Source organism: Parasteatoda tepidariorum, chromosome 8 (assembly GCF_982258835.1).
Source record: "Parasteatoda tepidariorum strain Cologne lab strain chromosome 8, Ptep-v5.0, whole genome shotgun sequence".
Taxonomy (NCBI): domain Eukaryota; kingdom Metazoa; phylum Arthropoda; class Arachnida; order Araneae; family Theridiidae; genus Parasteatoda; species Parasteatoda tepidariorum.
Window position 1 is genome coordinate 51,795,705 of NC_141762.1, and position 24,854 is coordinate 51,820,558.

Here is a 24,854-nt window from a genome sequence, read left to right on the forward strand (position 1 = left end):
TGAAAACATCTACATAACATGATATCTAAGCATCTTCAACAGATTGAGTTTAAGACTTTTATATTTTATGAATTTAAAATTTAATTATTATTATTGTATATATAATGTCTAAAAGAAAATACATTACTTGGATTACTTTATATTTTTTAAAGTATAAATATTGTAAGAATATGTTAGAGGTGGGAAACTATGTTTCGTGCCTGCAGCAACTAAAGTGATTTTCCCCCCTTTTCTTTTTGGAGTCCTGTGATACTATCGTCGCAGCCCTGTGATACTATTTACTCACTTTTTTTTTTGGGGGGGGGGAGGTGAACCATTTGTACAAAACAGCATGTAATTCTGATTTAGTTGATGTAGATTTCCTTAGTAAAGCCTTCTCTTTTTAAAGTACCATCTCTTAAGCTACAAATATTTTATTAACAAAGAATGTACAAAACATTAAATTACACATTTTTTTCTTACATTATTGTAACAGCTAACATTTATTCTGGAGACATTATACTTTTTATTACAGCTTCAAAAGACCTAAAATTAAAATGTAAATTATAATATAAGATAGTCACACTAAGAAAACAAAAAAAGAAAAAAAACTGGAGACATATTTTTTTATTTAATTACTAACATATATATTTGTGTATAGGTTGACTTAACAAACTCCCAAAATGTTCTGAAAGTCAGAGGGTAGACTTATACACTGGTAATAAAGTCCGATATTTTTGTTGATCATGAGATATTGGTGCATTTTGATGTAAACTGTGTATCAGTTGATCCCTTTCAAATTTTCAATTACTACTTATGTACATTTAATTTTGCATTTTCTCTGATATTTTCTTTACATGTGTAAGGTTTTTTTATAGAAATAATACTTAATAAAAGTTAAGAATAAGAAAAATTAACATAGTTTATTTAAGATATTTAAAAAAACAATGCAATGAAAACTTTTAAAACATACCATAAAGCTACAAGCTGCATTGGATTTAACTGCAAAAAGGGTGCATTGGATTCTACTTTATCCCAACATGTTAAGTCCCACAAAAAACTGTCTTTACCCTCATCCAAAGAATTTAAAATTCCAAACTTTTTAAAAATTTTTACACAAAATAGAATTGCTCATACTTGTTTTTTTTCCAGCAGTTGGCTAATGCATCAGACAAATCAAAAGTAGGGGGTCGACTTATACACCAGGTTATACTATATATAAGGGCTATACTATATATTTAATAATTAAAAACAATTCATCATTTACTCATTCTTAATATTATTTATTAATAATTAATGGTAATAATTAATATTTTAGCAACAAAAAGACGATTTGCTTTAAAATGTTGCTACATTTTACATTCTAATAATTATTTGATATTAATAATTCTTAAATTCAAAAACAGATTATTATGCTTACTTGGAAGAAATAGTTTCTCCTGGTAAATAAAATGGGTTGCATACCATATCAGCATATGCGGAATGAATTCTACGAAACATCTATAAAATATATTTTGATTTTAATTCAAAATTTTGTTAATAAAATCTTAAAAAGAATATTTAGAGATATACTTAGTTACTTTTATGTGAAACCATATACATTTTTTAACCGACAATTTAAATAAAAAATATTAGTGATAATAATTGAAATTAAATTTTTTATTCAGAATGATTTCGAATATTAAGGTAGAAATTTTAAGATATAATAAGACACATTAAAGATGGACAAAATTTGTAATGGACACGAATTCCTTTTATTTTGTGAAAATCGTCACAAATACTTGCATGCAAAAATAAAAATAAAAGATATTATAATTTACAAACATTTTTTGGATTTTCTTTTCATACAGGAGAATCGATGTTAGGAAATGCTTGAATAAATGATGTTAAGAAAATTTGCATAATTTATTGAAAGTGAACACAGTTTGAACAATCAAACTGTCGCAATTTAAATAAAGTTAAATAATTAAAATAAAGAAGATGTTAGATCAAAAATGTAAATATTTTGATTCTTCAAATCGATTTTTTAAAATTTGAAAATTGGATGTTCTGATCACTTAGAAAAATTAGGATAGAAAGTTAAAAATGAGGACAAAATACTTTTCATCGGGAATATTGAGACAACTACAGATCCTACGTTTTGTGCCACTTTCATAATCAATAATGAAGGTTTTGGCTATACATGCATAAAGCATAATTGACAAGCTATAAATAACAATTACCATCTACAGGTAGAAAATTAGCTTATTATTCGTTAAAGGGCGTCATTTCATATAAGAAAAGAGTCTTTCGTATAACATCCTTAGGAAAAAAAGTCACTGCAAAACAAGCATAATAAAGTTCGTTAACACCTTTACAGAAGCACAATGCTTCAATTTAAAATGATTGAGTTAGGTCGTTAAACTAAAAAACTAAAGAATATAGTCATTAACATTTCAAATTAATACTTAATATTATAGGGAAAAAATGAACTAAACAAAGGATTAAAAATGAAACAAAAATCTTTTCAGTTTATATTTTGAAATAAAATGTATGCAAATTATCAAAATATTTTTAAGAAATTGTTTAATTTTATAAGAAAAGTTTTTGTTTTTTAATATAATTTCTAAATGTAATGGTGTAAAATCCTTTTAAAAAATCTTAAATTCTTTTTAAAGAGAAAACTGCTTATAAATAAGGGGATTATATCATTACGGAATTCACTTTTTTAAAATTAATAACATATGCACAAACTTTACTAAAATTGCTTTATTTTATAGTTTTTCTTTCCCACTTTAATTCGTTTTTTGAAAAATCTATAGATTTCATACAGGAAAAAAAGAAATATGAAGGTTTTCAGGAGATGGAACAGATATAAGGGATCTACAAAATTAAAGAGAGTTGAAAACAACGATGAAATAAAACATAACTAGTAGTTATGTTTTATTTCATCATTGTATGTTTTATTTCATCATCAAGTAGTAGTTATTAACTACTACTTTCATCTAACTTTGCAAACAATTGAAGTAAAGGTATTGAATCCGAATTTGTAAGATTATTTCATAACAACTAGTTGTAGGGTCAAAGAAAAAAAATTAAATTTGTAATAAATAAAAAATATTGACAAAAAATTATAATTTAGTTTAATAATAATGAACAATAATTATTATTAATTTAGCTTTTCTTTTACTATAGAATATTCATGAATCAATTTAATACAAATCATTTTCTAGCTTGCATTCTATGTAAACTGGATTCATAGTGAAACATTTTATATTTTTTAACAAAACTAGAACAAAATACTTTGATCGCTTTACCTGACGGATTTCATTGTCTCTTAATGTAGTGTGAGATGACTCCACAACCACAACAAATTTAATCTTCGTGTTCGTTACATATCCATATCTATTAAAAAAATAATAAAAGCTCTGTTATAATGAAAGCATTATGTATTGTTTATTGATTTATATATCACACAATATAAGTTTTACAGTAACAAGTTATCCACAGTTCATTTTACTAACAAAAAATTATAACTTGAACCTCGATTTTTGTTTTCATACCAGTTGCATTTGCAATTTTTAATATTAATTAATATTTGAAATATTTTATTTTTCCCCCTTTTTTTAAAGAATTTTTTTCTATACTTTTTTGAAAAATTGCAATGCATTCAAAAGTGAAATGCCAATAAATGAAAAATAGCATTATAAAACTCCAACATTTTAGAATAAAATTCATTAAAACTTATATTAAGCTATAATGAAGAAATGCTAATAAGGATGGAATATAATGAAGGAATACTTACTCACATTTACTAATTTATTTAGGAATACAATTTTTAAAAGTAGACCTTAGTCCAAGGGAAAAATATTTGATTTTAGCTACTAGTGTATTTTAGCTTATTATTATTATTTTAATACATTCTAATTAGTCTAAAACTATGCAATTTCTTCAAAAAAAATTTCTTGGCTTCTCATTGACAATTCGTGGGTGGAATCTGACCCTCGGGCTGAAAATTACACAGCTTTCATCTAAATTGAAAACTAAAAGAAATTTTTTTTTCTCTAATGGCAGGTACTGAACTTTTCGTTCCTCACCAGGGAAGATGTCAGAAATGTTGCTCATTTAATGATATCCAATGGGCACCTGTGAACCCTGGGTCATGGAGGTGAACAACACTACCCATGCACCACTGTCACAAATACCCGATAGTCTTAGATATTTCATAATGTAAAAAAAAAAATGTATGGTTATTGATGGTAATTATGGTAAAAAAAAATTTATTGGTATGGTTGAATTTGATTAAAGTAATTAGTTTATTTTATGCTAAATGAATTTTTAGAATAAAATAAAAATTTAACTTTACACTTTATAGTCTTCTGTCGGATAAAGTAATCCTAAATATAACTCTCTCAAATCAGAAAGAGCCTTATTGCCAGATAGCACTTTTTCTTCAATCACATCAAGGGAAGTATGTATTGTGTAGAGAAACTTCAAATCATTTCCCGGCGAAGCTGTCTTTACATAAAGAGGGTAGTTCTGAAATTGAAAAAATTAATGTTATTTTTTATTTTTCATCAAAACACATATAATTATTAGTAAGAAATTTTGAGATAAATCAGCCAGATCTCAGTTCAGTAATGCTACCTTTCTCTCACTGCTTTTCTAGGAATAAATGAATTATATCTCAGAATAAAGATTTTTTCATCTGAAAGTTGCAACTGATTTGTTTTAATAAACCCATATTAATAAAATACTAAAAGAAAAGTAAAGCTCTAAGATGAAAAAACAAATCAGTGAATTTTGTAATAAAGTTGCTAACTTTTCAACATGAATTTTTTTTTTACAAATTTGAATTATGAAAAAAATAATAAGTGTACCTATTAATCAAAAACATTTATCTTTTAAAAAAGATGTTTTGATCCATATAAAACAATATTTAACTTTAAAATTTAAAAAAAGAAAAATTAAAACTACAGTTATTTCTATGCAATAAAAGTAGACAAGAATCGAAGCATTTTTTAAATTTTAAGTCAGTAACTAATGGAGTATATGAAGGTCATTAAAAACAAAATCTAACGTGAGAATTTTTTTGGGCATGATAATGACCCAACATTCAAGATTCGTTTAAACCTGCAATGTAGTAATCACTGAATAAAGCAACCCTTATCATATTATCAAAATTGGACATTATATTATGACATGCTTTATTGTAAGCACCAAATATAATATTCAAAGTACATTTTCATAACTAACAAACACCAGACTACTATACAAAACTAGCTACATGGCAGAAAGAATTGTGAAACTGCAGAATTGAGGATAAAGCAACATGTTTTTTTTTAAGTAAATATAAATTCGAATACCATTTATAATAATAAATTAAATGTGAAAAATAATTGGCCATGAGATTACACTTTCATTTTAATAATGTGATAAAAAACCGAGAATTCTAATAAAGATTCAAAAGAATGTGAAAACCATACCTTTTAATTTGAAAACTACCAAATAAATTTAACATTAGGATTAAATCTTTTAAAACTCAATGAATGCATAACGAGACTTCATGTTTATTCCAACACTATGAAGCAATATCTTCTTATAACTATCAGGACAAGGATTAAGAATAGGGGTCAAATTAATCAGAAGAAGAAATAAATTTTCAGTAGCAAAGGCGAATCATAAGCATTTAGTGCATCATTTCAACATCTGGGATCTCACAAGCTGCGTCATTCAGATGAAATTATCAAGAGATGATGTTCATATATGCAGTATCATTTTTATATTTCATATGAGCAGTATATTTTCTCTCCTTTCTTTACTAAGATAAAAGGTGACAGGAGAATGATTGATTCTATAGTAGTGTGCAGCAAAAAATTTACATGTCTTAGAAAATAGGTAAAAGATCCTTTTTTACAAAATTAGATAAATTGGTGTTTGGTTTAAAGAGATAGAAAATAATGTTTTAAGAACATAAATGACTGTCTGTATACAGTTACAAGAGTGTCCACTTTAAAGTGAAGGTACATATTGGGTTTTTTCATAGAAATTTCAGGCATAGTTTAAAATATTCGTAATGAGAGGCATTGCTACTGAGAGGCTTTTCTAATGATAGGCATTCCTAATAAGGAGAGTGTCCGTAACAAGAGGTTTAACTGTACTTTCATACCTGTACCTGTTTGTGCCAACTACCATCACCAAAAAATTTCTGTGCGCTCAAAGTTTTAAGAAAAAGCTATGCAGTGGTTTGCCTAAGGGTGACTTTAAGTTATGTCCTATGAGTTGTGTCCTTTTTTGTAATATTTTTTAATTTCTTGGGAGCACAAAGTAAATTTTTGATGCTGCTACCGGTACAGAAATCTTTTCTTTCTTTGCTGATGACCAATTGCATTAAAATGGGAGCATTTTAATATTAAAGAGCAAAAATATTCAACATCTGTTTTTAAAGTTATACTCTTGGGGAATTGAAAAATAAAGAAAGGAAATTTTAATACATATATAGAAATGAACAGTACAACCAAACATTCCAATTGACATTGTTTCAATTAAATAACAAAAAGGAGTTAACCTATCTATTATCAAAATTGAAATGGAATAAAGAAATGAAATGAATAAAAGTAAATCAAGGATTATGTTTTCTTAAGAAACAAGTGAAGTTATGTGTTCTAGAGTAACATGTATATCAGTGAAATGAAATTACATAAATACAGTGCTATTACTTTTATATTCTTACTTTTTAACATATCTCAAATTTTTAGTGAGATAATATTAGACTTTGAATAGGAATCAATTGAACTTTAAGATGCTATATTTACACTTTGGCAGTAAAAAATGGTTAAGCATGGGAAGATTTCAGTCTCTCGTGATCCATGCCAAAAAATATCACAGAAGGGGACCAACTCGAAGGGTATAGTTCGTAGCAGCCTCTACATGTTTTTTTTTTTCCTTAAAAAAAATTTGAGAGCTTAAAATCCATTCGTCGCATTGTCGATCGCAGTTGGCGGTACATACTACTATATGAAAATCTCCCCACTTGATTTTTTAAAAAAACTTTGCAAGGACTGTTCTTTTTTTATTTTTTCATAAATTAAGTGTACTCAGCATAAAAAGTTACCTCTTTACTGATCACAGCAACTGCAACAGCCATATAGAATAAATAATTTCTAAAACAAAGTAATAATTAAATTTTTTTTGAAAATTTCCTTTTGAATATGAAAACTGAATTTTCAATAAAAGTATGAATACATAGAGAATAAAACAGAAGCTTTTATAAGACAAACTAAAAAATTGAATTTGTCCTCATCAACACCCAAAACAAATGATTTCTGTTTTTATTTATAATTGAGTTAAGCAAAGCGACGAGCTGCACTGCAAAACTCTTATTTGATCCTCAAAATTCTTAAACTATCTGAAAGGATTCAGATAAAACGTTTTTGTTCGTAAACACTAGCACTATCATTTATTTCAGTGTGATTGATAAAATTCAATCCATATCAGCAGTTCAATCGGTATAACTGGAATAATCTGAATATTCATTTTTTGTCACACTGCAAGCATTTCAAAATAAACATTGTGTCTGTCAAATGTCGTATGTTAGTAAATAATTCAAAAAACAATTTAATAAATTAAACCCCGTTTCAATAAAGTAAATTTACAGCTCAAGTCTTTGTTTGATGCAACCGTATTTAGAGAAACATTGTTTTACAATCTAAATGGAAGTTAATTTCTTGGAATTTTGTGAAAAAGGAAACTTGATTGCAGTCAAGAAATGTTTAGATGAAGGTATATGAGCATTGACAATAGCCTCTTAACTTCCTCTCTCCTATAATTTCTTCAATTTTTTCATTATTAATCATATAATTCTTTTATAGGTGTAAACTCGAATTTCCAAAACAATGAGGGAGAATCACCATTGCAAGTGGCTGCAGCAAATGGATACTTGGATTTGGTGACTTTACTTCTTAACTCTGGAGCATCTGTTGATCTTCCTAACAACTATGGGTGGACACCTTTAATGCATGCTGCTAAATATGGTCATACATCAGTTGTAGCTCATTTGATTAAATCAAAAGCTAAGGTTAACATTACTAACAAATTAGGTAAAGATAGACTATGCTTATAGTATTAAATTAGTTGTTTAAGTACTTGTTGTATACTTTTCCTTTTTTAAATTATCTCAGTTTAAAGTTTGAGCTCTAGGATTCAATCCTATTCTACTTTTGAACTTTTATTTTATTTTTATCTGACAATCCAGTTGATTTTAAATTCTATCTTAATTCATTGTTTTTAATTTGGTTGCTGTAAATATCAGTAGTAATTTTTTATGACGATTAACTTTGTAACTAATTAAATTGGCTTGAATGTTGATTAAAACACAGTTTCAATGGCATTAATGAATTTGGCGAGTATGAAGAATTCATTTTTACCAAATGTGTAATTTTTACTTATAAGATTTCATAAACTGTTCACTAAATATTTATTACATGTAATTGTATCAAACATTTTTAATATTTAATTGCTAAAAGTAATAAAATTTTAGTCAATTGGAAAATTGATATTTGCAATTGTATTATTTAACCAAATTTTCTCTTTTCCCTTTCCATATTCTTCTTACTAATCATATATTGTTAATTTGCCTCAAACAAAAATGTCTCCTTCAATAACATTTCTACCTGTTTATATAAGAATAACAATAAACAACATGTGTATAGATGTATGAAAATGTATAGACATGCTTAGAAATGTAAGATTGAAGTTATGCAGTATTTAAAGACACTTTTTATCTATACATAAGTTATTTCTTCTTATTGCACATTAAAGTCTGTTTTAGGCTCTCTCACCATTTTATCTTTGTCTCATAGTGCTATAAATCTATATTCTTAGAATGGTTATCTTTTTAGTTAAATATGCATTACCATATATAAACATATGACCTTGTCTAAGAATAAGACCACTTAGCAGGTTGACTAATGAAGTGCTGCAAGCCTAAATTTATAAACTTGTAGACAGCAACTATGGTAAATTAACTAGACTTTAAATGCTTTTTATCAGTCATCTTAGTAATACATTTGCATAAAATTAAAATTAAATACTTTTCGATATCAAAATTCATTCAATACTAAAGAGTGCAAATGTAATATAATAATATATATAGCTGATAAAAATGTGAAAGCAACAGGGAAATAAATAAAAAAGTAAAAAAAAAAATTAAAAATCAACCAAAATTAGGAAAAATAATAATGCTTTCATATACTGTATTAATATTCTAGCAATATATATCAATATAGTGTGAAGAACACCAAAGGAGGAAAAAACCGATTTGGAAATAAAGTTTTATCAGGTAAAAATCACAAAAATTCAAGTAAAATATAAAAACGAATCACAAATAGGAACATACTAGAACAAATTTATCTATGCTGCTCAAAAAAAGGACCACCCTGAATAACTTTTGATCTAATGATCATATCTTCACATTCTATGAATCAATCTTAAGCCTCAAATTGAAAAAAATTATGCCCACAATTATAAAATTAATTTATCTAAAGATAACTCCATGTAAAAAATAAATTTTAGTAAATATTTATTATTTTATTTAATAATGGTAAAAAAATGTTGAATTCTTGTAACTTAAAATATTGTCTACATTTATTAATTAGCATATTTGAGATCACTTGCTCGAGCCATTAAGATTAAGTCCTAGAACGTGAAGATCTGATTATTAGATTAAAAGTTATTCAGAATGGTCTTTTTTTTTTTTGCACTCTACACATAAGGCTGAACGGATGTCATGTAATTCTATTTATTTAATTCAAGTCATTTACATCTCCAATTTTTTTTTACGTGGTGTTTTGGATTATGCTCATCATATTACCCATTATTTAAAAGCATTAAATTTTTAACCATCCCTTTTTTTTTATAGAATTTTATAGGTAATAATATGGATATTTTTATGTTTAAAAAAATGTTTATTATTTTAAAGTGAGAGTTATCTTTTCCCTTCTAATTTTTGCCTTGAAATGCATAAATAGGAAGTGAAGTTATTAAATTTCATTAAATATGATTTTCCTGAGTTTTACATGCATTAATAATTTTTAATGATGAAAATTATTTATTAATCAAATATTGCATTGGTTTTTAGGCATCAGTGCTGTCCTTGCAGCTGCATACAGTGGAAATCTAGCTACCGTGAAATTGCTTATTGAAGCTGGTGCTATGGTCCAACACATGTCTGCTGGGAATGAGACAAATGAGAGTGATTTATCAACAGTGATGGCAGTTTCATTTTTTGGGTATAGTCCTGTTTTAAAGTATTTAGTACAAAATGGGGGAATCATTCATCATTCTTCTCCTGTTACAGGTATACCTCAATCATAGTTCATTCTGTTTTTCCATTTCTTTTACTATTTCTTTACTGTTAATTTCATATTTTGTTATTATGGCTCAGGCGATGCAGAATTGAAGCTATTTTTTAAAAAACTTGAAAAATCGATCACAGTTTTTAAAAGATAGAAACTTTTCATTTTCACAAAACTTTTTCTGCTTTTTTTTTCATATTGACATTTTGCATCATTTTTGGATTTAGTGATGAAGGCTCTGGCAACTCACATTTTTTATTGCTTTCTCTATTAAATAATTAAGTAAATGTGTCTAAGAGTCATATAGAAAAAAAAAAAAAAAAGAAGACTACATCGACTTATTTTCTTGATATATGTTTGTTTAAAATTTAACTAACTTTAATTCAAATAAGTGTTTTTTACAAGCTGTTATAATAATATGCTTAGTGATAAAATTGTAAGCTTTAATATTCCTTCTGCTATTTGTGTATAGCTTTTTGAGTTGAGTTTTTAACCTTCCTTTTAATTTACTGTTAACTTTCAAACAATGTTTACATAATTGTATGATAAAGTGCATTAATCATGTATTCTGCATATTTAGGTCTAACTCCCTTGATGCTAGCTGTTTGTGCTGGTCATAATAAAATTGCACACTTTCTGGTTGAAAATGGTGCAGATTTTAATGCTATGGATATCTGTGGAAGAACTGCCTTAGATTATGCCCACATTTTTAATCAATTAGAAATTAGAATAAGTTTAGAGAATCAAATAACTTCTAAACCTAGCAGTAAGAACCGTCTTAATTATTTTTTATGCTTACTGTCTTGTTATAAGGATTGAATTTTGTTTAATTATCATCTTCTTATTTCCTATTTAGGCTTTTCGAATAAAATTGATGTGTTTAAAGTTATAAAAGATGGTATGTTGTTTTAATATAATTTCATTTAAGTACTCATTATGCATATTCTACTTAGAAAATATGTATTTCAGATTGTAAGAATTGACTTATTTATTTTTTATGTAATAAAGATGCTGATAACTGTTTTCTTTTAATTCAGCTGAATAAGATATTGATTATAATCAACGTAGTTTTTTTTTATGTGTTTTTAACATAAAATGTAAATTTATTATTATTTCTTCCTAAATTTTTTATATCTGGATACTGATTTGAATAACCATTTTGTCTTATGAACTTATTTTTCTAAAGACGAAAATTGGAATCTTATATTTGTTTATTTATTTTAAATTACTGTTTATTTTGAGCTATAATTTTTAGGAGATGTTTTAAAAATTAAATCTGTCTTGGAACGGGATCCACCTTTAGTAAATTCTTCTCAGTCACCATCTGGAATTACTCCCTTGATGGTAGCTTCAGTGCTTGGTTTATATGATGTAGCTAACATTTTAATATCTCATGGAGCTTCCCTACATATCCAAGATACTGAAAAAGGTTGGACTGCTTTGACGCATGCTGTTTTCAATGGGTAAATTTCTATGCATGATTATAAAAAATAAACAGTTTCTGATGACAATAGTAAAAGATAGAAACAATAATAAAACTGAAAAATGTATTAGTATATTAGAATAGTTAAAGTATCTTATTAGTTACAATGCTACACTTTCGTTATCATCTTAAGTGCATAATACAATAAAGAAAAAGTGAAATACAAACTTTCCAGACTTGAATGAGGAAATCTAAAGCCTATTTTTAACACTTGAAAGCTGTGGATTCTTATTGCCATTTTCATATTCTTTGAAGCCTATAAAGTTTTTTAATCAACTGTGTTTCTATTATTCAGAAATAGGTTTCTTTCACTGACTTAGATTTTTGGAAGGTTCATCATATTTTCAGAAACAGTGCATTTGAGATACAATAGTTATGTGTTTACCATTATTTAAAAAGGTTTTTCTTCCATAGACTTTGATTTAAGGGAGATCTCTCATTCAATCAAAAACAATATTTTTTGGTAAACAACCCTTCTGCCAAACCATTTTTTCAAGCATATGGAAGCATTTTAATGTTTTTACTACTCCGACAGATGTAGATACCTCTGCTTTCTGCTTAGTTAAGGTTTTGAAATACTAAGGCATCTTTCCTACTTCTGTTACACTGTTTTTTTTTTTTTTTTTTTTTTGGTCAAAAAGTGGAATCACTGGTGTAATTTATGTCTTTTAATTTACAATTTCTTACTGTCTAAATCAGTTTTATTTATTTATTACTATTATATTTGTAATATTTCAAGCCACTTTTTTTCTTTATAATATAGTGCACTGATGATGATGCTCATGTGTAGCATTTCAATTTGTTTGCTATTTTAACTGTTTTAATATAATATGTTTTTGAGTTTTAATGTGTTTTTTACTTTTGATTGTTTTGTACATATTTATCAGAAAATCTTCCTTTTTATCTAATTGTTCTTTTAATGTTTATTATTAGTATTTATTATACTTTGCTATACCATTTACTATGCAATATAATTTACTATACTTTAAAAGACAGAAAGAAGTGTAGTTATGGAAATATCTTCATTTTCAGGCATTTCGAAATTGTGAAATTGTTATTAGATGCTGGAGCAAATGTTAATATATGTGCAACAAATGGCTGTACTGCATTAGATTTGGCTAAACAGAATGGTTTGTTTTTATTTAACCTATTGTTTTTTTTTTATCCTAAGATTACACTCAAAAGAAACTATCATTTAAAAAATCAAATATGCTTCTAAACTCTGCAATAACTTTAAAAAATACTATATTATAATTACAATGAAGTCATTCAGAATTGCATAGCTCGGTGTTTCTTTTTATTTAGAGATTCTGACTATGTAAAATGAATTAACTTTTTCTGAAATGAAATCAAAACCAGTGTGAGATTATGTGCAATAGGAGTTAACTGAGTGTGAGATATCTTTAGTTCCATAATTATTTTGGTCTTTACAGTACTGATATATAGCTAACAAGGAAGCTTCTTAAATGCTCCTGTTTTCAAATTTTTAAAACTTTGTTTCTTTTAAATTAAAGTCTAGCTAATTTAATCTCCTTTTTCATGTCAACTTTTTCTGATTGTATTGAATAGGAATGTAAGTGATTTTTACTTTTAAACGTGTATACTTTTTTTTAAACCTTTTTCAAAAAGCAGTTGCTTTCAGTTAGTTGTCCTTCCACTATTATTGACATGTTGTCAGCTAAATATATGCTCGAGATGAAAAGTACATTGCTAACTCCAGAAATTACTAAAAGAGGGAGATCATCTGCTTCAGAAAGGTAATTATGCTTCTAAATTTTTAATATCTGTTTAAAATTTTATGAAATAAAAAAAAATTAATTACAAGACTTGCCATTTGATAAATTTACTCTCACTCTAAACTTTTATAGATCATCATCGAAACGAAATCTCTCTCAAACTCGAATGAAGGTTTGTATCTTTGTTTCTTAAACTTTTTTCTAAAACTTTTTTCTAAAATTCATTATTTGCTTGGTTTATTTTTATATGCTGAATTGGTAAAAATACAAATTTATTTGCTACAATAAATATTCTTCTAGGATAGATCATTATATACAGGAGTTGAAAAGTACATGGGTTAGTTGTGTGTCAATGCTACACAACTGAGTAGATGGTGTGGAGTAGCATTGCACTTTGTACAAACTTTGTATTTCTTAACCCCACTAGAGAACCTAAGGGTCCTTTAGTGGCTGGAAGTTACAGCACCAAAGCAGTTTGATTTTTTCCGCTCCCCTCAAATTTTATAGCAGTATCGAAACCTTCACTGTGATACTATTAATGCACTGTTGGCTGCCTCCAAGAAATATCAATAGAGGACTGTCATTTAATTAAATCTATACATCTTGATATTAAAATTAAACACCTATATAATTTAAATTGTAATAAAAAAATTTCTTTTGTTTATATGATTTTTTTTAATACAAAAAATATTTAAACTTATGTAATGTTCCCTTTTTTTCTGGATAGCTAGTAACATAAAAGCTGAAAATCTCTCCTTTGTATTCGTGTAATGTTCATTCCTACACTTTTTTAAATTCATATTTGTTTTAGGAATGGATTGGAGGCATGGCCCAGCATTTGCAAAACAAAATGCTTACTTTACGCTCTCCTAAATATTCCGAGAATGCATCAAGTACAAATATAACTACCAGTGATGAATCCTCAAATGAAGTCTTTCTTGAACAAACTTCTCAACCTGAAGAATTGGATAAAGAAACTTCGAATTCTTCAATTATACTATCTCCTGATGTGGTAAAAGTCAATTCTCTGTATCTGGCTTGAAATATTTTTATTATAATTCGTAGAAGATTTTTAACAAAAGATTTTTATTTCAGTTTTATACAAAATACTTTAAACAAAATGTCACAAAAATACTTTTTTTTGGTGAATAACAAGTCAAACTGTTTATTAATGTATTAAATTGCTGGAAAAACTTTTTATGACTTAAGAATAATTCTGTTTTTTTTTTTTTTTTCATTTCCCCCTTTTTTTGGGAGATATTATTGCATTATTATTGATCAATTTATTATTATTTTTAATTAATTATTTTTTTATGCTTTAAATAAGTTAGGAATTGTAGTAATATTAAATAATTGGAAGTTTAAAGCTTTGAGAAGCTATTAAGTGTTTGTGGTCTGTTAAGTATATTTTCTATGTGGAGTTGTTTATTTATTTTAAATTTCTATCTTGATTTTTTTACAAATTTTTGGTTTGTTTAAGAGAACTTATTATTTAAAAACTATTGAAGTAATGAGGAAATTTAAAACCGTTTTATATTACTTTTGCAAATATTTTTTAGTATTTAGCAGATGTTTTAAAAGAGCACAAAGTTGAAGCAATCATCCCTCCTTTTCCGCCTATATCAACTGATTTTGTTATGTCAATGAAAGAAAGCTATAAAAGATCGTCAGATAAAAATAAAAAAGTAAGTTTTGAACTATTCACCATTAATATTCTAAAATGCATTGTGTTGTTTGTATTCTAAAGCTTTCACTATCGAAACTCAAGTAATATTTCAGTTGTTCTAATTTTGATTTATGTTAGTTACTAATACTTATGCATGTTAAATTAATAATGTTCTGTATTATGACACGTAAATAGCACATAATTTTTGAAAGAATGTTGGGTTCTACAACTCTGAGATAGTGGAACAAGCTCAGAATTCTCAAAGCCGCTGCTGCATATAAGAAGTTAAATTGGTTTAAACACAAATGAGTGTTTACACATTATTCTCTTTGTGTAAATAATTAATTTAGAGTTAACAAATGTTTTAATAACAAATATTTTTTATGAAAAATATTTATTTTAATTCAAAATTAAATTCATTTGAAATATGCTATAAAAAATTGAGAATCTGATGGTACTATTTGATCAGTCCAGTTGAATCAGGTGCAAGATCCTTATGTTTCTAAAAATGATGTAAAGTTTTTGATCTTGACTGATGATTGTTTCTTTGGTTATAGATTTATTTTAACGTTTGAAAACTAAATTAGCACCAATTAACGAATTATCATGTCATGTGGAAATTGTGAGTTAAATTTGTACATTTTGAAAAAGTTATTGAAAAAATGCTTTCCTAGTTTTGGTTTATAGAACTAACCCATTTTATTGTTGCTTGAACTAATACTATCAGATTAGACCTTATTATACGAATAAATCATTTGATGAATCTAATCAATCTAAATTCATCATCTTGATCTTCTTCTTAAACTTTTTCTATTCTGAACACTTTTTCATTAGGCAAATTATGTGGTGTGAGCGCTAACATATAGAGATGTATGTAATATGTTATAAATGTAGAAAAATATTTGTGGTCTTTATGGTGATATTTCAAAAATATTTGTGGTCTTTTTTTTATAGAATTTCTCAAAACTTTTTGGGTCTTTGCATATGTATCCTTTGATAAATTCTTTTATTTTCTTCATTGTAAAATACTTTTGTAAAAAATGGTAAAGTTTTGTTAAAAAGTGAAGTTTTAGCAATTTTTAGAAAAAATTAGTTTTAGCAATTTTTAGAAAAAATTAGTTTTAGCAATTTTTAGAAAAAATTAGTTTTAGCAATTTAGATGCAAAACTATCTCTTTTTAAAAATTTTTTTTTGCAGCATAATGAATAAGATATAATTGTATCTTATGACCGACTATTAAATTACATGGCACCAGATAGAATCCAAATTGAATTAACATTTTGTTATTAAAGATTGCAGGAGAAGAACTTTTTATGTCCATAAAAGCTGATTCGTGAAAAAAAAATTTGTGCGAAAAGGACGGGTTTTTTCACAGTATGATATATCTTCTCTGTGTAACAACTTGCAAGAACAAATTTTTCACTTTTTTAATTTGCCAAAACTCCACAATCCTCAAATATAACAGAGAGCGATCCAGTTGGCATAGTTATGAAAAATAAACTTAAACTATTCTTTCTTGAATGTTAAGAGAATATTAATGAAAAAGCAATCCAAATAATATTTTACTTCGAGACAATTAAAAAAAAAATTTATGCGAATAAAATAAACTAGTTTTATTTATCATTCAAAGCTAGATAGGAAGCTGTAAGTATCAAACTTTGAATTTCAAAGAAAAATAAAATTAAAATTTGTTAGAATAATGCTAAAGATAATGTAAGTGCAATTTGTAAAAACCATAGAAACCTTGTCAGTAAGCCTTTAGTCTTATTTCTTTGCACTGGTTAAAAATTTTGTATCACACTTTTTTGTTGTAAAAACTATAACAAAAAAGTATGGCAGTTACAGCTTCTTTTTAGATTTTAGCATTTAATTATGTACTAGCAAATTTTTTCAATCATATGCAGTATTGCAAAATTATATGTGAGAGTTGTAAGCTAAATATTTCTGGCACAGTGTATTAATACCACTTTTTTCTAACAACTGTTAAATAGTAATGAGAGAATGCAATAATTGAATTATAAGAAAAGCTTACACTCAACTGCCCAAACATTAATTAAGTTCAAAAGACTATTCAAAACATAATTCGTTGCATCTTTACAATCAAGATATGCCTACAGTTAAAGAAAAGTTACTCATTACTATGAGTGTGTATTCAGTAATTTTAAACTAAAAATAGCTTTTAAATTTTTTATGCATAATTATAATGTATAAATATTAACCTTAGCTTAATGTCAATTAGATAAATTGTTTAATTTCATCCATTTGTATTTTAAATGTAATAAAATAATAAAATTTTTACTTTCAGCATCAAAAAAATTCCCTTCGAGTCCCTAACCTTTTGAAAAGTTATTATCGAAAGAAACAATCTGGTATGAATTGTTACATTGTATATTATTATTTATGTATTGTTTCATCAATTATAAAAAATTTAAAAAGTTTAACACATCTAATTTTATACTTATAGTTAAGCTATTTATTTTAATATATTTTAGCTGAAAAGTAAATATATGCTGCTATTAATATAAGTATACTGACAAATATATATTTTCTATTCAATTAGTAATGTATAAATCAATATAATTTGAGAAAAAAATTGTTCGTTTGTGTATATATTGATTTTATTTCATTTCATATGTCATCATTAAAAAGATTATTTTTTCCGTGTTCTATTGTAAATAATTAAATTGCTACTTTAATATCTTTTTATAGATATATGTATATTAAAGTAGATTAATTATATTTAGTATTCATTGGTTCTGATATATTACAGATATTTAGATAGTTATTTAATGAAAAATTTTGTAAATAAATTTTTTTCTACATCCTTATTTTTAACATTCTTAATTTACTTAAGTGGGTTTTTTTATGGGCCAGTCATTTGTTTATGTATGAACAAGAATTAAAGTTACAAAAATTTGATAGAATTAACCATAATTTTTCAAGGCACTAACTCAGATCACAAAAAATTTATGCTATGAGCTTAGTCAACTATTTTAAGTTTGTAATTTAAATTGTAATAAATACTTATATTTGCAAATGTTTTTTACCTGATAATTTGCATAACTCTGAAAGTTTAAAAAGGTATGTCAAACTGTTTATTAAATTATTTTAATTTTAAATATGAGATTTTTGACACAAAATATAAAATTAGCTAACATTTGCTGTCATCATTTCTGAATCCTTGTGATTTATTTTGTTGTTCTATTTTTAAACTGTTTATATATTGAAATTTTTTTTTCTATTTTTTAACCTTTTAGCAGACAGGAAAAAAGGGAAAAATACAGTAAGAGTTATAATTTTATATAATCAAAAAAAAAAAAATGCTTAATTAAATATATATTGTTGGAAATTAACATGTGTATGGATAAAGTGTATTTTGCACATTTTAAAAGTTTTTTTCTTAAAGTAATGTCTTTAATACTCACATCACTATAATTTCTTTAATTTTCACTCTATTTTCATGCAAATTTGACTGTATTTGGGCTTAACTTATAACAGTGTAAAGTAGCAGAACAGTAAATAAATGCATGACTAAGATGAAATAATTTTTAGATAAGTTTTAAAATAAGATTTAAAAAAATGCCAAAATGGGAAAAGCATCAAAATATTGAATAAAGTGAAAAACATTGTAAATAGAGTACAGAAATGGACAAGCTATAGATTTTGTTCTCTAAACAAGAACTCTCCTCAATATCTAAACAGCAAATTAACATTTTGATGTTTAGACACTAAGGATGATAGTAATGAATAAAAACATTAAGGTTTTCATGTGTTAAACGATAACATTCAACAATTAAACGCAATAAAATTCGATTCAACATCTAATCTTCTTGCTAAATTTTGTCTCTGTAAGTAACACCTTTCGCCCATGATTGGATGAAGACACAAACCCTCCCACACATGTTTCAAAATTTTATTTTTTAGAAAACACAAAATGTGCAGAATAGAGTCTTAGTACCTGAAAATCTAATCAAACATTATTTAGGATGTTCACTTTTCATTTTTGCACTGTACATGCTATCAAAACTGTAAATTTATGAATAATTCTATTTTTTTTCTACCATTGGCACTTTGTTGTTTGCTTAAAATTTTTATTAATAAAAATAACATTCAATTGTAATTCTTACATTAATGTATGTTGGAGTGTTAAATAATTTTTTCTGCTTAACATAATTTTATTTTTTAGTTGGTTGCAATGTAGAAACAAATGAAAAAGTCATTACTCCACATGAGAAGTAATTTCCTTTTATTTATTTATTATTTTTTTGTTTCTCATATTTTTTGAAGATTTTAAAGTGGAGAAAAGACTAGTACAAGTAAAATTGTTCTGAATAAGGGCTGAGACAATTTGCTCATTAAACCTAGGTTGGACAAAAATATAAACAAAAGTTAACTGGAAATCTGAAACTTAAGTTTGTTGGTGGAGTTTGAAGAAACATCAATACACAAGTTATTTTTTATTATTATACTTAAATTTTTCAGCTAAGGAAGTACACGTGATCAATAATCAATCACTTAGGGAAAAAATTATTATTCATTTATGTATATGTATATATATTAAAAAAAGAGTTGGTGTGCATTTTATTAAAGCATATATTTTTTAAAGCTTTATTTTATCAAAGACATAAGCATCATTATTTCTTTAAAAAATTGATTTGCATATTATTATAAATGTATTTCATAAACAAAATTTTGTATCAACCTTAAAGTTAAATTTTAAGAAAATCAAAGTTATAATTTAAGAATGAATAATATATTTCATTTCAATATAAAATGTTCCATTAATACAGTTTTATCAGTGTAAATACTGTAATAATGAATCGTAAATAATACTTAATGTCAGTGATTTAAATTATGAGAATTTTTAACTATTATTGAATGCTATAATAACAGTTAAAGTTAAAAATATCATTATTTAAAACAAAAGATTTTTTTTACATTCATTAATCTTTTTTTTAAAATGTGTAGAAACCAATTAATTTAGCATATTTAAAATGTCAAATTAAAGAAAAATATGAGAATCATTATTATTCTTCAAAATACTGATATTTTTCCACGTTTCGAAATTTCTGATTAAGTGTCTGAGGCAGCAATAAATAAATAAAATTTCTTGGGCATAATATCAACCTGACATCTAGGTTAATTGTGCCATTATTTCTTACCTTGAAAACTTTTAAACATCAATTAGTAACATTATGTGTTTTAAAAAAATATCATTATTTAAAACAAAAGATTTTTTTTACATTCATTAATCTTTTTTTTAAAATGTGTAGAAACCAATTAATTTAGCATATTTAAAATGTCAAATTAAAGAAAAATATGAGAATCATTATTATTCTTCAAAATACTGATATTTTTCCACGTTTCGAAATTTCTGATTAAGTGTCTGAGGCAGCAATAAATAAATAAAATTTCTTGGGCATAATATCAACCTGACATCTAGGTTAATTGTGCCATTATTTCTTACCTTGAAAACTTTTAAACATCAATTAGTAACATTATGTGTTTTAAATAAAGTCTGTAAAAAATTGGCATCCAGTGATCTATGTCTTATTTTTTTTTATTATTGTTATTGCTTTAATTTTTTTAATGAATGTATTATGGTTACACTGGTCCAAATCATTGTATTCTTACTTCCTACTATAGTAGTTTTATAAGTGTACTATGTTTGCATGGGTGAACTATATTTATACACAGTTTACTTTTCTTATTCTTTAACTTTTTAATGCTTATGATGACATTTTTGCTCATCTTGGAGTCTTAATCTTCTTTCACTTTAAATTTTAGAATTGCAAGTTATTTTTATACAATTTAGCAATTTTTGTATCTGCTATTATATTTTAGGTCATTAACAAAAGAAAATGAAACATGTTCTAGTCTAAATAGTCAATGTGAAAATCTGACTTTATCTTCAAACACTGTAGTTGAGGTATTGCAAAGTACTTTTACCTAATTTCAATTTAAACTATGTTTTTTTATGGAATATTTTGTTGTCTTTTATATCTCTTTTTATTTTTCAGCAAACTGAAACTTTATTGATTGATAATAAACTTAGTGCAGGTAACTGAAAGAATTATGCTTTTGTTATTCTAAAAAAAAGTTTTTGTTATATCATCTTGTTCACTATAATACTATTCCAAATGCTATATTATGACGATATTATAAAATTCGATTTAGTTTTGTTATCCAAATACTTTTTAAAAAATGTTCACTTTATAAATTTCTCTCATTTTAAATCCTGTCTTCCCTGTACCATTGCAAAATCTTAAGTAGTTATTTGAAATTTTTTAAATAATGCAAGTCAAATAAAAACAGAACTTTAATTTTGAATATCTTTATAATAAAATACAGTGAGGAACCTTATCTATGTAGCTACCTCCTCTATTTACAACCACTTTTTGGAATCAAAGAATTTTTTTTCATAGAGTTCTGTTGAAGATGGATCGTCAAAATCGCTCCCAATGACAAAGCTGACTTCTACTCCAAATGTGAAAAAGAGAAAATAAGGAAACATGAAGAAATATTAACAAAACAAATAGCTGATTAAAATGTAATTAAGATATTTGTGCGAAGTTCTTATTTAGAGAGCTCTGTCTGACGATCTCTAAAAGAGGTCTACAACCTCATGTTGCAGTCAGAGTGCACTAAAGATGATGTTATTCAATGATTTATTTTTAGAGTTAAAAGTTAAATTAGAAAAAAATGTTACTTTAAAAAAACTAAGCATCTAAAACAAACAAACCGCTTCTCATTTCTTAAAGCTAACTAGTTTTTACGATATAAAACTAAATGCAAACTTAAACACAAAACAATTTTTTTTATTTATTTAAAATAATTCTATCACTCATAAATATATCAGTAGGGATCATTTTTATTGATGCTAAATTTCATTTATCAATACGGTTTTCATGACGCCAAAAGAAGTGGCATTTCCACACCAAGAAAATGACACTGACTGAAATTAAAGTCATTTGCTAAAAATCATGCACCTTTGATAACATTTTTAAGTCAATGGAGGTATCCCCTAAGAATGACCGACCTCCATTATCGACCACTTCACAGTGGAATTGAGAATGGTCAGACCTGAGAGATTTCATTGTATCTCAATACCTATATGAAAAAAATATTTAATTTAAATACTATGTAACGCCATTAAAATATGAATATTTCAATTTTGGGTAGTAGGTTCAAGCCTAATTTCATCTGAAAATAGAGATTTTACTATATTTGTATAAATATAATCATGTTGGGAAAATAAAATAAAAATTATTTACAGCCGAATTTGATCATAGTGAGCTGTCCATGAACTCAGTTATAAGTTCACTATAATCAGTAGATCATTATTTCCAAAGTTTTGAAAAATTGTTTTTTAGCACATAAAAATAGTAGTGATAAAAATAGTAATTACAATAGCTCATAATTTTTTTAAATAAATTTTCATCTGATTAATTAAAGATTAAGAATAATAAAAAAAATTTTACATTCCGTGGAAAAATGATTTTCGATTGACTACAATTCGATTTTAAGCAGAATTTACCAATTTTTGTATCGATAATTACTAAAGAATCCAGTGTGTTCTAGTCCCTATTTCTGTTATAATTTTTTTTCTTCACTTCAGAGGTAAATTGGCAAATTTTCTTGTTCTTCCTCAATATGAAGGAGGGAGGGGGGTAAGAAGAGGGATGTGTTGCTTCACAACTTTTTTGAAGAACATGTTATAGTAAAATTTGACATAGTGTAAAGAATTGCCTCAATTTGGAATTAAAACTCTCTCAAATTTAAAATTAAAGACATGACAGAAGAAAGAAAACTGAAGAAATGAAATTAGAGTAAACTATAAAATATGAAATAATGTTAGTTAAATGGAAGTTCAGAAGGAATAAAAAAAAAAACTTCACTGCAACTTAAGGTTTACTATATCCCAGTTTCTTTATTGCGGGACTCCACAGTATTTACTAAATATCATAAATCTGTTATTTTTAGGGGATTTAGCACTGTTTCTAAATGAAGAATCTCTACAGAAATATACAGAAACATTTAGAAATCAAGAAGTGAGTAGAATATTTTTTAAAAAAATTATCTATAATATTTGAGTTGTTTTACTTGCTTGAAACTAAAGTAACAAAACAATTTTAAATAAGAAAAAAAGTTTTTAAAAAAATTGACATTGAATTATTACTTTTAGTCCTTGCATTACCTTTCCCCTTTTTTAAAAACTAAATATTTCTTTAAAATTAATCTTGATTTTGCTCACTAATTTTTTTTTGCTATTGAATTTAACTTTCAAAAAATATTTTTTTATAAATAGTAAAAAACTATGTGTATATCTTTTTGTAATATTTAGAAATTACAATTTTGCAATTTATGAAATACCATGCAGAATAATTGAAAGTATGAGAATAATAGAAAGCTATTTTAACATAAAAAATGTTAAAAAGTTTACTATTTTGATGTTTACATGATACAAGTTAGAGCCCTTCACCATATAATTTTCTACATCTGAATGATTGAAAAAAAATTCAGGAAAGTTTTCTTCAAAATTAAGTTATAGAGAACTCTTGTTACTTTAACTATGTTACTTAACCTTAATTCATCATCATTCTGCCAGTTTTGTACTAATGATAATTAGGATAACTAATGATAATTATGTACTAATAATAATTGTATGGGATTAATAATTGCTTATATGCAAGAGTCTTAAATTTTTTTTTCATTTACAGGAGTTGAATTACTAATTGATCATTGTTATCATTCATATGTTGTCATTTCAAAAGTACTCAGTCCAAAACTAACATTGTGACTTATTTTATTTTTAAATATTTATGAAATTTGTATTTTAGAAAACATTTTTAAAACATTACTTCTGTTAGTGAAAATAATCAAACCTCTTTGTCTCAGACTTGAAGGAGGGAAGAAAAAATTTTAAGTATTGGAAATTTGAGTTATCAAAAATTATATTTATTTGGGAACTGAGGGGTATCTTTTAACTGTAAACCATGCAAACATCAATAATGTACCTATTATTGCATAATAAAAAAATTATTAATTCAATTAGTTGAATTGGATCACTTAAACTCTTATTTTTTGGCTATCCATGCTGCTTCAAGTTATCAAAGTTTTACTGTATTTTATTTTTAAACTGCTGATTGGGATTTAAATATTGGATCCTCCTAATATTAGCAATAATTGTTGGTTATATTGTTTTATTTATTATTCCAGTTCTGATATCATTTTAATATGCAGAATTGCTAATGTATGTTTAATTTTGTTTTTTATAGATTGATATGGAAACTTTTCTTCATCTTACACCATCTGACCTGTATGAAATTGGTATAAAAAATACTGAATCGCAGAAAAAGTTAATGGATCTTATAAAAAAATTACAAAATTCTAAATAGGCAATTAATACAGTTTTTAAGCAACCTGCTTATATTATTTTTGTTATTTGTCAATTTATTTCAACTGGTACTCATTTGAGTCTAAATATAAATTTATGAATAGATTGTCTTTAATATAACTGTCTGTTTTGATAGTTTGAAAAATTTTTTGTCTGTTTAAACGATATCTTAAAATTTTTGTAAAAAATAATTATGTATAATGTAATTTTGCTTGCTTGTAATTTGCTAATTTTCTTTGAAAAAAATATAAATAATTTA

General features: G+C 25.7%; 2 protein-coding genes across 5 annotated transcripts; one reads left to right on the top strand and one right to left on the bottom strand.

Annotated features, from left to right (window-relative positions):
• Positions 1-397: 397 nt before the first annotated feature.
• On the bottom strand, positions 398-7,971 carry LOC107450229 (trafficking protein particle complex subunit 2-like protein). Of its 2 annotated transcripts, none has more exons than XM_071181396.2 (5): positions 7,869-7,971; positions 4,325-4,497; positions 3,276-3,363; positions 1,400-1,479; positions 398-525 (listed from the first exon to the last, which is right to left on the bottom strand). In XM_071181396.2, the coding sequence occupies exons 1-5, from the start codon at positions 7,869-7,871 to the stop codon at positions 483-485; spliced, it is 387 nt and encodes a 128-aa protein (XP_071037497.1). In that variant the 5' UTR covers positions 7,872-7,971; the 3' UTR covers positions 398-482. The 2 variants fall into 2 exon arrangements, with proteins under 2 accessions (XP_071037497.1, XP_015921466.1); XM_016065980.4 differs by lacking the exon at positions 7,869-7,971 and adding an exon at positions 7,073-7,306.
• Positions 7,296-24,624, top strand: LOC107450226 (uncharacterized). 3 transcript variants are annotated; one of them, XR_011636854.2, is made up of 18 exons: positions 7,326-7,740; positions 7,830-8,057; positions 10,097-10,315; positions 10,894-11,079; positions 11,170-11,211; positions 11,569-11,776; positions 12,829-12,926; positions 13,439-13,553; positions 13,665-13,704; positions 14,344-14,544; positions 15,092-15,217; positions 17,504-17,567; positions 18,456-18,481; positions 19,385-19,433; positions 21,043-21,127; positions 21,219-21,258; positions 23,182-23,249; positions 24,477-24,624. XR_011636854.2 is itself a non-coding variant. In XM_016065976.4 (17 exons), the coding sequence occupies exons 1-17, from the start codon at positions 7,671-7,673 to the stop codon at positions 24,594-24,596; spliced, it is 1,959 nt and encodes a 652-aa protein (XP_015921462.3). In that variant the 5' UTR covers positions 7,296-7,670; the 3' UTR covers positions 24,597-24,624. The 3 variants fall into 3 exon arrangements, 1 of the variants encoding a protein (XP_015921462.3); XM_016065976.4 differs by lacking the exon at positions 18,456-18,481 and having other exon boundaries at positions 7,296-7,740; XR_006226019.3 differs by lacking the exons at positions 18,456-18,481; positions 21,043-21,127.
• Positions 24,625-24,854: the final 230 nt, after the last annotated feature.